The sequence below is a fragment of the Mastigoproctus giganteus genome, chromosome 4, assembly GCF_048544385.1.
Source record: "Mastigoproctus giganteus isolate SK-2022 chromosome 4, ASM4854438v1, whole genome shotgun sequence".
NCBI classification, from domain to species: Eukaryota; Metazoa; Arthropoda; class Arachnida; order Uropygi; family Thelyphonidae; genus Mastigoproctus; species Mastigoproctus giganteus.
In genome coordinates, this window is record NC_143578.1 from 148650974 (window position 1) to 148664593 (window position 13620).

At 37.7% G+C, this 13620-nt stretch overlaps 1 protein-coding gene across 1 annotated transcript in view; it reads right to left on the bottom strand.

The window, feature by feature from the left end:
- LOC150087120 (twitchin-like) overlaps window positions 1-13620 on the bottom strand; it is a 3511780-nt gene that overhangs the window by 1300197 nt on the left and 2197963 nt on the right. The window contains 1 exon segment of the mRNA XM_090372971.1: window positions 13146-13348. Coding sequence (XP_090229097.1) covers window positions 13146-13348 — 203 coding nt within the window.

The window sequence follows — 13620 nt, forward strand, 5'->3', positions numbered from 1 at the left end:
CAGCTACCCTAACACAACTCATGTGTTTACTTGTACCGCAATGACTCCCAGCAGTCTCTGAAATATCCTGCATCTTGTTTTTCAGGCTTCTGCGCATTCCAATAGAAGTAGTGCAAGAATCACTTTCACCTCTGCCAGTGACTACTGTTAATCTATTAGTCTTTGTATCCCCCCAACCTAGCAGTTTTCAGACCCACCTAACACTGCCTCGATAGCATCAGCAAATATTCTTGCACGCTTTCTATTTAAGTGTATCCCATCCCAGCATTAGCATAGTAGAGGCATTTGATGCAAGAAAGCAAGCTTATGCAACATCAGCCAAAAAAAAAAAAAACCCCACTTCCACTTCACCCCTCTGTTCATTCAAAATACCTGTCCAGCTGAGCCTTAAACTTATTTAGGCTATCAACCTCCACTACAAGGGATGGAAGTCTGTTCCATGTAGAAGCAGTCTTTCCTGTTAACAAGTACAGTCCAGGCTGAAAAAAATTCTACCCCTTGATCCTTGCACAATCTTTCCAGGGCCGAATTGATCGACAAGGCTCTCATCATATACTCCCTCCTATCGTGTCTGGGCTAAATTGCAGACACTTTCAAATTCAACCCTAATTCACGGCTTTTTTTCAACAGTGACCTGTACTTGTTAAGTAATTCTGCCAGTCTCCTACTCTTGATATCATTAGTGCCAACGTGTACAACTATATCACCTTTTGTGCCTTTAAAAGATGATATCCGCTCTACAACGTCATCAACCTTTGCCCCTGGCAGACATATCCTGGTCCTGTTCCACCTATCCTTTTTACAAAGCGTTGTCCCAGTTCCCTGACAATAGAGTCATCAACAACTACTAGTTCCTGTGGGACCAGTGCATTCTCCCTTGGGGGTTGCCGCTGTGTTGCGTGATGACCAAGTGCAAACTCTGGCGTTGATGTGGGCAGCTGAGAGCTTGATGGGTCCCTCAATTTAGTTTCTTCGAGGTCATCCACCCTGTCCTTCAAGCTCTCATATAGGCCCATAACAACGTTGAGTTGTTGCCTAATTTCGTTACACTCCTTGCATCGCACACACACACACACAAAGACATCCCCCACGGCAATATCATGTCCTGTACCTGAATGCTCCACAAACATCATACAAGCAGTGCATTTTAAAAGGCTGTGATTCAGAAGGCAACTGCCCCCCTCAGTTCTCCTCTGAGCCCCAGCACTTCCATTAGCTTGAGCCTTTTGCTTTGCTGCTCTGGTCTGAGTCATGATTTCGATTAATTTCAATAAAATTTAAATTTCAGTTCAAAATTATAACCCTAAACTTGTATCCCAACACAGTTATAATGGTATATATATTTTTCAGTGTCAAGTATTAATTATAGGCCTAATGACTCTGATGAGTACAATGAACAGAGGTGCAGAGAACAATAATGATTCAGTGAAGCAGAATGTATTGTAATGGGGGATTTTAACTTTCAAGATATTGACTGGAACTTGTGGATTGGTCAATTGCACGATAGCAAGACTTTTGTGCATTTATTGGAGGAGTGTTTTCTACAGCAACATGTTAGAGGGGCAACCAGAGGGAGTAATACCCTTGATCTGATTATCAGCAGTGATTATTCATGCATTAAGAATTTGCAGAAAAAAGGAACCACTAGGTGACAGCAATCACAGTGTACTGATGTGGTATTTAGTTAAAGATGTAACTACCATCAAGGATAAATGGAAGGGTTTTTGTTTTCGTAAAGGTGATTACAATGGTCTCATTTAGATTTTAAATTTTATACAGTGGTATCAACTGATGACATTCCAACGGTGAAGTCTAAATGGGAAGCCTTCGGAGACTTAATTTTGGAGACTACTAGGCTTTTCATTCCAACTAAGAAATACTGTTTAAGGTTTAGGCCTAAACGAATGTCAGATGAATTAATGAGACTCGTGGCAGAGAAGCAAAATGTATGGGATACATATCTTTGGCAAAGGATGCAAAGAAAAAGAGCTAAGAGTTCTTTACTTATGTAAACTAAAGAAGGAAAGGGATGAATCAGAATGGACAACATAATACAGATGGGTTTGACTATTGATGATCATACTTAGGTAGCTGATAAACTGAATGAGTATTTTGCATCTAAATTCACACATGGGGAGTTATTCAGGAGGGGGGAATGCCAGACGTTTATCAAACTATAACAGGGAGCTAAGTGAGTCTGTAATAACTGAGAGCAAAGTGGAGGAGAAATTGTTGAAATTAAACATAGAAAATGCACCTGGGGCAGATGAAATCTATCCAGTTATAATGAAGGAGGCAGCAAGGGAAGTAATCAAACCATTAGCCATAATTATGAGAGGATTCTTAGAGTCAGGAAAGGTTCCCATGCACTGGAGATGTGCAAATGTATCTCCAATTCACAAAGGTGGTTCAAAGGGTGACAGAAATAATTATAGACCTGTTAGTTTAACTTCTGTTCCAGGGAAAATAATGGAGTCACTGGTTAAAGAGGTGATACAGGATCACCAAGACAAGACAGCAATAATAGCTCAGAAAAAGCATAGGTTTGTTAAGGCGAAGTCTTGTCTGACCAGTTTAACTGGATACTCTGATTGGGTCACAAAGGAACCTGATGCCAAAAAGAATTTTGATATCATATACTTGGATTTCGGGAAAGCTTTTGATACTGATGCATGTGGAAGACTGCTGTACAAATTGGAGCAGTATGGCATTAAGGGTAAGTTACTGCAATGGATAAAGGGACAGTTGAGTGGGAGATGGTAGAAAGTGATAATAAATGAACACTGCTCTACGTGGACTAATGTTATTAGTCCACAGAGTCACCCAGGGTTCATTGCTGGGCCTATCGTTATTTTGTGTATTTATCAATGATATTGAGGAAGGTATATCAGGCTTAATGTCCTAGTTTGCAGACGATACGAAGGTTGGCTGGGTTGTTAATGACAGTAAAGACAGTATGCTTCTGCAACAGGATCTAGAAAAGTTAGGCAAATGGGCTGAGAACTGGCAACTGAAGTTTAACATTGACAAATGCAGTAACCCAAGCAGAAACGTACAATTTGTAGCAGTAACCCAAGAGAAACGTACCAACTGTGTGGTACTACATTCAGGGAGGTGGAGAATGGAAAAGACCTGGGGAATATTGTTCAGTCAGATATGAAGTTCTCTGAGCAGTGCAGATGGGCTAAAAGATTAGGTCATGGTGTTTTGTCAATGATGTATAGGAATTTTGCTAACAGAGACAAGGAGGTGATTATCCCTTTGTATAAGGCAATGATCAGGCTACAACTTGAGTACTGTATTATACTAATCGGGAGGCCTCATTTTAGGAAGGATGTACAGTTGCAAGAACGAGTACAGAGAAGGGCAACAAGATTGCTGAGAGGAACAAAGGGGTGATCTTATGAAGAAAGGCTTAAGTGCTGCAAATTGCAGCATATGGAGATTAAGCACCAGTGAGGTGATCTGATCGAGGTGTACAAGGCTTTGAATGGTTTGAGCAGGCTCAGTGGTCATGCAATACTTCTGCTTGCTCAGATTAAGAACCTGAGGGGGCATAGATTCAAATTGAGAAAAGACAGTTGTAGAATAGATGTGCGTAAGTTTGCCTTTAGGCAGTGGGTATTTGATTGCTGGAACAGACTTCCATCTGTTGTTGTGGAAGTTGGTAGCTTAATTAAATTTAAGCTACCAACTAGACAAATTAATTTAAGCTGAACTAGACAAACATTTGGAGTGACCGGATGAGTGAAATGGGAAGGTTTTTTTTTTTTTTTTTACTGATGCTGTATAAGTTAGCTTTCTTGGATCATATGCCAATGCTAATAAAGTCATGTATTTTTCATAAAACATGAAATTTGGTGCTCCTTTTTTAAAATTTTTCAAATTTCTTCATTATTTTCCCTCCTGTGTCCCATGATGACTGGAATTTCTAACTGAACTCTCTCTACCTCTTGAATTGCACTGCTCAAATAAATTCCATATTTTCATGTTTGGTTATAGAATTAGGTAATAACTATGCAAAATTAATTTTAATGAACAACAAAATTTTTTAACCAAAGAACTGAAAAAAATTGCTTTTTCAGTGGAAATAGCTGCAGAAAACAGAGTATCCAATGTATTGTGGTAAAATTTTGATATTAATTATTTTTAAAGAATCAAATTTTTGGCATATCACAATGTTACAAGTATCCATGTTCCCCACCTTGTCAAAAGAATATGTGGTATAAGAAGAAGGCAAGGTTACATATCTCCATAAATAGCTAAGAAGTAGTTATGTGTATAGAGGTATTTAAAAAGGTCTGTTTTATATAAGATTTAGGTTTATTAACTTCAAAAGACGTCTCATGAACTGATTCTGCTGTAAATTTAACCAAGCCATTTACCTCAAAGGTTTCAGAAAGCGACTTTTCTCTTCTCTTGAGGTAGAAGGCTTCATCATCATCAGGATGATGATGATGAAGCCTTCTACTTTCTAGTTCCTTCTGTTTTGAGCACTGGCCATCCATTTACTACCCAAAAACTCATGAATTTCATCTATCCATCTCCGCCTTTGTCTTCCAGGTTTTCTTCTAGCTCCTCTTGGGTACCATTCTGTTATTTTCTTAGTCCATCTGTCATCATGTCTTCGAGCTATGTGTGCTGCCCAAGACCATTTTAGTTCTTTAGTTTTGATGAGAATGTCCTTTACTTGAGTTTGCTGCCTAATCCATGTGTTTCTCTTACCTAACAGTCTGATTCCCAGTATAATTCGTTCCATTCTTCGCTGTGTAGTTCTCAGCTTCTCTTCCATTCTTTTGGTGAGTGCCCAAGTTTCACTTCCATAAGTCATGGTGGGGAGTATACATTGATTCATTATTTTACTTTTCAGACAAACTGGGGTATTGCTCTTCAGTATGTGACTATATTTCCTGAATGCTATCCATCCAAAATTTATTCTTCTCTTGACTTCCAGCCATTTATCATTATTACAGCTAATAACTTGTCCCAGATAAGTGTATGACTCCACTTTTCAATTACTGCTCGTTCAATCATTATTTCCCTTTCCGTGGCATACTTGTTCATCATTACTTTTGTTTTAGCCATATTCTTCTTTAGTCCAAAATCCTTACTAACTCTGCATAACTGATTAAGATTTTCCTCTAATTCTTTGGGATCATGGCTACAATGTCATCTGCAAATCGTAAATGGTTTAGGTACTCTCCGTTCACATTGACTCCTTTCTGCAACCAGTCTAATCTTCTGAAAGCTTCCTCAAGGGCAGCAGTAAACAGCGTCGGAGATATTGTGTCTCCTTGTCGAACTTCTTTCTGGATTTTAAATTTCCTAATGACTTTGTCTAGTCTAATAAAGGAGGTAGCACTCTCATATATTTTCTTCAAAATCATAATATATGGGGTATCTATGCCTTGTCTTTCCAGTGCCCGAAACATTGCCTTATGCTGTATGGAATCAAATGCCTTTTCATAATCCACAAATGCCAGGCATAATGGTGTTTCATATTCATTTGCTTTCTCCATTAGCTGTGATATTACGTGAAGGTGATCCATAGTTGAGAATCTTGTCCTAAAGCCAGCTTGCTCTTTCGGTTGATTCTCATCAAGTATTCTTTCTAATCTGTTAGTAATGACCCTTGTGAACAACTTGTAGGTGTGGGATAACAAGCTAATTGGTCTATAATTTCCAATTTCTGATTTATCTCCTTTCTTATGCAGCAAAACTATGATTGCATTATTCCACTGCTTAGGCGTCACACCTTTTCTAATGCACTTTGTGAAGAGCCTTGCCAGTTTTTGTGTTATGTCTCTTCCTCCCAATTTTAACAACTCTACAGTAACTTCATCTTAACCTGGGGCTTTCCAATTCTTCATTTTCTTTAATGCATGTTCTACCTCATCAGGAAGAATATCGGGTATGTCGTATGGGTTGCTACTTTGCAATCCATCTTCCCCACTGCTGGTATCATTCCCTCGCTCCTTGTATAATTCTCTATAGTAGTCTTCTGCTATTTGAATTATGCCTTCTCTGCTGTTTATAAGCACACCATCGCTATTCTTCAGTTTCAGTATCATTTGTCTTTCTGTATTACTGCTCATGGCTGCTGATTTAAATCCTTTGTTTTCCCTTAATGCTGGTTCTACTTTTCTTGTGTTAAATCTTCTTATGTCCTCTCTGAATCTCTTTCTAATGGCTTTGCATAACTCAGTATACTCAATTTTCTCCCTGTCAATGTTTTTCTTGCTCTTCATTTGTCGTCTTCAGTTCATCATGACAAGTGTTTTCTTGACTAATTTTTTCTTCTTTAGGCTTAGTTAAACACAATTGATCTAGCAACCTTTATGCTTGTTCTTTATTTGGCCATAATGTAAGATGTTGTTCACACATTGATCAAACTGATATTGTTTATTTTCTTCTTGGAACTTTATTTTCCCTAATAAAATAAAGACATTACCAATCTTTTTCATAATAGATGATCCACAATTGTATATGTTTAGTAGTGAATTTAATTTTTGGCATTTTGAATAAAAGGCTTTTAATTGCCTATTTCTGTTTTTTTTTTAGAAAACTAAATTGTTAAGATATGCATAAAACAAATATACAGTAAACACTTGATTTTACAGAATTCATAAATAATGGATAGAGTTTGCTAAACCAGGCTTTATGTCCATACAGATTTCAGAAAGGTAATTATCTCGGTCTGAATATATTATTTTAGTAGGGAAAATGATGCATGAGAGCAAATTATAAAGTATCAGAAAAAAAAAAAAACTTCTAATTTCACCTAACCATTCCGTCCAACAGTGTCTAGTTCTTCCTTGACTGTTTTCAAACTATCCACTTCCACATCAGATAAAAGTTTGTTCCAGCAATCAATCACCAGTTAGCTAAAGGCAAACTTCTACACACATATTTTCTGAAAATATAGCTCCTAAATTTGAATTTATGCTTCTCCCTGATGTGTGTACTCTGAATAAGAGGACGATTCATATCAGCAATGAGCTTGCTCAATCCATCAACGCCCTAAACACTTTAATTAGATTATCTGACAGGTGCCTAGTTTCCAGATGCTAAAATTTTCAGAAAAGAAGCCTTTTTTGGTAAGAGCACACCTTTGCTCCCCCCTCACTTTGCCCTTCTCTTTACCTGCCCAGCAGCACTACACATCCTTTCTAAAATGAGACCTCCAGACCAGTATGCAATACTCCAAGATGTGGCCTGACCATTGCCTTAATCACCACCTTATCCCAGCTAGCAAAATTTCTGTATAGAATGACAAAACCGCATGTTCTGTCCTGGCAGCCTGTCTGCACTCTCAGGGAACTTCATATCTGACTGCACAATTACCCCCAGTTCTTTTTTTTTTTTTTTTTTTCATTTTTCACCCTGAGTGCAGTAGCACACAGTTGGTACATTAAACTAGGATAAATGCTACCTTCAGTATTTTGCACTGGTCAATCTTAAACCTCAATTTGTCATTTGTCAGCCAAATAGCCTAATTTTTTTAGATCTTGTTGCAGTAGCATATCGTCATGAATGTCAATAACCACCCTGCCAACATTTGTAATATCTGCCAACTTAGACATTAAGTCTGATAAAACTTCATTAATACCATTAATAAATACAGAAAACAACAATGGATCAAACCCTGCGGGACTCCACTAATATCATTATTCCACAATGGTTTTTCCAACTTGTCCAAGATGAACAAGGTCCATTAATGACAACTCTTTTTTTTTCTGTCACTCAACCATCCCTTTAGACATAGTAATAACTTGCCCTTCATACCACATTGCTCTGATTTGTACAGCAATCTGTTACGTGCAATTTTATCAAAAGCTTTCCTAGTATATTATCAATATTATATTTTGCATCAAGTTCTTTCATTACTGAATAATATCCAATTAAATTTGTAAGAAAAGATTGTCCCTTGACAAACCCATGCTGTGATTGAAGTATAACCGCATTCCTGACTAGATAGTCCTGCATTACTCATATCATCTTTTGATACCCCTTTGGGAATTGAAGATACATTTGCCCATCCCCAGTCTATGGGGATTTGCCAGGAATCCAAGGATGCTCTCATAATTATTGCTAAGGGTCTGTTTGCCTCCTTTGCTGCCTTCCTTAATATAGTTTGGATTGATATCCCATCAAACCAAGCTGCCTTTTTTTTTACATTTAATTTCAGCAATTTATTTTTCACTTTCCTCTCGAATAATTACAAAATCATTTAGCTGACTTGTAGAGTTTGATAAACTTCTGGCATTCACTCCCCTGATTCCTCATGTGTGAATGTAGATGCAAATAACTTATTCAGCTTGTCAGTAATCCGAGCATGATCATCAACAGTTGAATCATCAATATCAAATGAACCTATATGATTCATCTTTTTCCTTGTAATGTTTACATAAGAAAAGAGATTTCTTTCCTATTTTTCTTTGCATCTTTTGGGAAATATTTCTCATAATCTGCCTTAGCTTGCCTAACATCCTTTGTGACTTGATTGCAGACTAGTGTATATCAAGCATAGGCTTCTGTCACTGATAATTTATATGCATCCCATGCATTTTTTTCCCCTCTACTTGAAAAAATTGTGTTTTATTTTTTTTCAATGAATAAAATCATTATATATTCTGTTATAGTGAATTCATTACATCTGATAGGATACTATGATGCAGAGACAAAGGAACTGGATGCAAAAATAATTTTTACATCATATACTTGGATTTCAGGAAGGCTTTTGATACTATTGCACATAAAAGACTGCTGTATAAACTGGAGCAATGTGGCATTAAGGGCAAGTTACTGGTATGGATAAGGGAGTGTTTAAGTTGCAGAAGACAGAGAGTGGCTATCAATGGGCACTGCTCTTCATGGACTAATGTTATTAATGGAGTCCTCCAGGGCCTGGAGGACTGCACTCAGGTACTGAGCCCATTACTGTTTTAATGTCAAAGGTTTAAGTCATAAAATTTACAGATGATAAAAAAGGTTGGCAGAGTGGTTAATGACAATAATGATGGTATGCTGCTGCAACAAGGTCTAGAAAAATTAGGCAGATAGGCTGAGAAATGGCAATTGAAGTTTACGACAGGTTGGACAGACAATTTGCATCACCAAGATCTGCTAATATTCATAAAATTGGACAAATGCTAACTTATTGTGATTTTCTCTTGTAGAGGATCTGTGTCCTCATTTTGAATTTAAATCAATGGTTTGAATTTAAATCAAATAAAAATGGAATATATATGATATTAAGAAATATTATAGAAATTATGTTTCTGAAATATCTATATTATAGATATTTTAATTTAGGAATTTTCTTACCAGAGATTTTTTCAGGAATAACTGCATTGAGGTAAGATGTAATTAGAATAGATGGAAATAGTATTGAAAGACCTGCCTAAAGATGGATGAATCTTGTAACAGGAAAAAGGAATGAAAGCAAGCTTTGACCCTAAATCCATGCATGGCGAATAATTAGAAGTATAAAGGGAGATAAATACCCATAGTTTGATGGGGGTTTTCACTTATACCATCTTCAAAGGGGCAAAAGTCCACTATAAAGGTCCCTTTGAAGAAGTATAACTGAAAAGTCCCACCAAGCTTCAGATATTTATCTCCCTTTAGACTTCCAATTATTTCGCCATGGATGGATTTACGGTCAAAGTGTACTTTCATTCCTTAATCCTGTTACAAGGTTCATCCATCTTTAGGTATCAATACTATTTCCAGCTATTCTAATTACATCTTACCCGGATGCAGTTATTCCCAAAAAAATCTCACGTAAGAGAATTCCTGAATTAAAATTTCTAAAATATCTATAATATAATATTTCTTAATATCCTATATATTCCATTTAATATTCTATTTTTATTTGATTTAAATTCAAAATGAGGATACAGCTCCTCTACAAGAGAAAATCACAATTAGTTAGCATTTGTCTGATTTTACGAATATTAAGCGGGTCTTGATTATGCAAGTTGTCTGTCCAACATGTCTAGTATCAAGTTTTGAGACAATAGGATTCCCATAATGTTTTTTATACGATATTGAAGTTTGAGATTGACAAATACAAGGTACGGTATATAGGTATCAGAATATATCAACTGTGTGGCACAACACTCAAGGCGGGGGAAAATGAAAAAGACCTGAGGGGGGTAATTGTGCAGTCTAATATGCAGCTCTCTGTGCAGTGCAGACAGGCCCCCAAGCAGCTCATGGAATTTTGTCAATGACATACAGAAACTCTGCTAGCAGGGATAAGGAGATAATTATTCCTTTGTACAAGGCCATGGTTAGGCCACTTCTTGAGTATCGTATACAGGTCTGGAGGCCTCACTTTAGGAAGGATGTATATCTGCTGGAACAGGTGCAGAAAGAGGGCAACAAAATAGGTGAAGGGAACAAAAGATTCCTCTTACCTAAAAAAGGCTTCAGTTCTGAAAATTGAAGGTTGTTGTTATTTGGTTTTTAGGAGCATTAGCAACTAAGGCCATATTGCTCCGGAGATATGCGGTGGTCATTCCCTGACCTTTCTGCATCCTCTGTATTTGGTGATGACAGGCTCGAACCCCGGTCTAATCAAGAAGAGTGTGCTACACACTGCTGCTCCTGCCCACAGAAGTGCCTGAAGACTAGGCTCCCATGGGGCGATCTGATTGAAATGTTTAAGGCATTGAATAGATTGAGTCAGCAGAATGTGAATGGCATTCTTTTTTTATAGCTGAGACTACACTGAAAGGACAGAATTCATGAGATACCTGGTGCCTGGGCAAAACAATGCTGTCACTGCTCTCACTAGTGGAAGAACCCACCACTTGGCAGATATATAGGTACGCTGCATTACTGCACTCACATAGACTATAATTCGATGTCAGTATGGATAAATGTTGTGAGTTAACCGACTTTCAAAGAGGGATGGCCCAATGCATGGGTCACTATTGTGAAGGCGGTACAGAAATTGCACTATCCCTGTTCAACAGTACCAAGAGTGTATCGAGAATACATAATTTTTGGAATAACATATCATCATGGACAGCGCTGTCAGCGGAGAAAGGTGGTGGATGAGCGTGGCCATCAGCATCTTTCTCACACTATTTCAGCCAACCAGAGTGTGACAGTGGCACAAATCACTACTGACTTCAACGAGGGAGGTGCCAGAAACATCTCCACAAAGCAATCATTAGCCACAATAGGTTATTGGAGCTGCTGACCCGCCGGAGTCCTATTGCTAACACCACGACACAGGGCTCTACGCATCAACTGGGTGAAAGAACATCAGCACTGGACCTTGGATGAATAGAGACGGGTCTTCTGGTCCAATGAGCCCCATTTCCAGTTATTTCGAGCAGACGGGAGCATGCATATCTGGTGGAAACTGCACAAAGCTATGTACAAGATATGTCAACAAGGAACTGTTTGGGCAGATGGACGGTCTGTAATGGTCCAGGTTACATGGCCATCTTTACAGACCATCTACATCCCTTCATGATCATTGTGTACACACAGGGCAATGGACTCTTCCAGCCAGCAGGACAATGTGCCTCCTCACAGAGCCGTGGTGACTAGAACATGGTTCGAAGAGCATTCTGCAGATTTTACCACAGTCATTTGAATGGCCTCCATGTTCACCGGACATAAACCCTGTGGAGCATCTGTGGGATGCTATGGAGCATCTGTGGGATGATGTGGAAAGGTCTGTTCGAGCTTTGGATCCTCCACCCAGGAATGCGGCAGAATTATCGACAAGGGTACAGCAAGCATAGATGAAAATACCTGTGGAATGCTTTTGTGAACTAGTGGACTCAATGTCTTGCCCTGTGACTGCCCTTATCTGGGTGAAAGGTGTACCTACCCATTACTAAATAGGCATCCCATGATTTCTGTCCACTCAGTGTACATGCGAGGGGCATAAATTCATGTTGAGAAAGGATGGTTGCAATATAAATGTGCAGAAGTTTGCCTTAAGCCAGAGGGTGCTGATTGTTCGAACAGGCTTCAATCTGTTATAAAAGTGGATGGTTTGAATAAATTTAAGGAAGAACTAGTCAAATTCTTGGAAGGGTGAAGTAAGTGTATAGGGTTTTTGGTGGGGGGGGGTAATGCTATATAAGCTTGCTTTCTGGCATCATTTGCCACTACTATCACTATCAGATTATTTCATTAGAATATCTATTATCTATATATTCCAATAATTATAGTGATGAGGGTAATATCAATAATAATATCAATGAAATTTATTGATGGCAATTGTACACACACGCACCTAAAAGGAACTAATTACATTATTAGCAAGGAGAGCAGATGTACAATACTGAATTTAAAAAAAGAGAGGAGCTACATTGGCAACAACTTTTATGAGGGAAACTAATTGCAGATTAAAATCCTTAGAAGTTGGTCTCTATCCATTCTTTTCCAAAGGTAAAAATCAAGAGGAAGAAGGGTTATACATGGGTTTAATAATTCTTAAAAAAGCAATATAATTGGGAAAGAGTCTAAATAGGTGTGATATAGCTGTTTAAAAAATGCATTGCAGTTCATAGGATTGACTATGGGTTCAGAAGAAAAGGGCATTATAAGTGAGGGTTCTATGATGGGAGATTATTTATAATGGGAGATAAAATATTCTTCCCAAAATAAATTTGAGATGTTGTTGTTGTTGTTGTTGTTATTTGGTTTTTAGGAGCATTAGCAACTAAGGCCATATTGCTCCGGGATATGCGGTGGTCATTCCCTGACCTCTCTGCATTCTTTGTATTTGGTGGTGACGGGCTCGAACCCCAGTCTAATCAAGAAGTGTGTGGTATGCACTGCTGCTCCTTCCCACCTGGCTACGGAGGCGCAATTTGAGATGTCTTATGGGGTCTAGGATTTGGAGGGTATAATTTGTCAAATTATGTATGTTATTGCTGGCTGACAAGTTGGAATTTACCAATACATCTGATATGAACACACAGGACTTTTACTGTATATAGATAAATGAAAAATTCTGAAAGACAGCTTTAATAAATTTACCCAAGTAAAATTTTGCTAATCATACTTCGGAAATATTCACTGTGATGGAAACCTGATAAAATCATAAGTATATATATGAAGCATAATATAAATGATTAAATATTATTTATTTTGTAATATATACTTACTATATGGACTTTTGGCTAGAACAGATCGTTCAGCCTTCAAAGGTTCTGAAATTCCTTGAGAATTCTGGGCCATAACTCTAAATTCATACTCAGTACCTTCAATCAGTCTTGGGACAACACACGAAGTGGACTTTGGAGATACTGTCACTGCTGGTACCCAGCTTCCACCATGTGTTTTGTCTCTCTTTTCGACAATAAAACCCCTATTTAAAATAAGTGAAATAAAACAGACTGACAATGCATTCGCTTATCACTGTTTCAAAGAAATCTAAATTATGTAAATGGATTTCTAAGTAAATAAACATACTGTAATCATTTTACGTTAACTCCAGATGATTACACTATGTAATCATGTGGTTCTAAAGTAAGATTTTTATAAAGATTTTATTGGCTGAAAAAGTAGGTGATGATCAATATGCATACAGTGGAAAAATTTATTACTATATATTTGTAATTTGGCAACATTAATGTTATG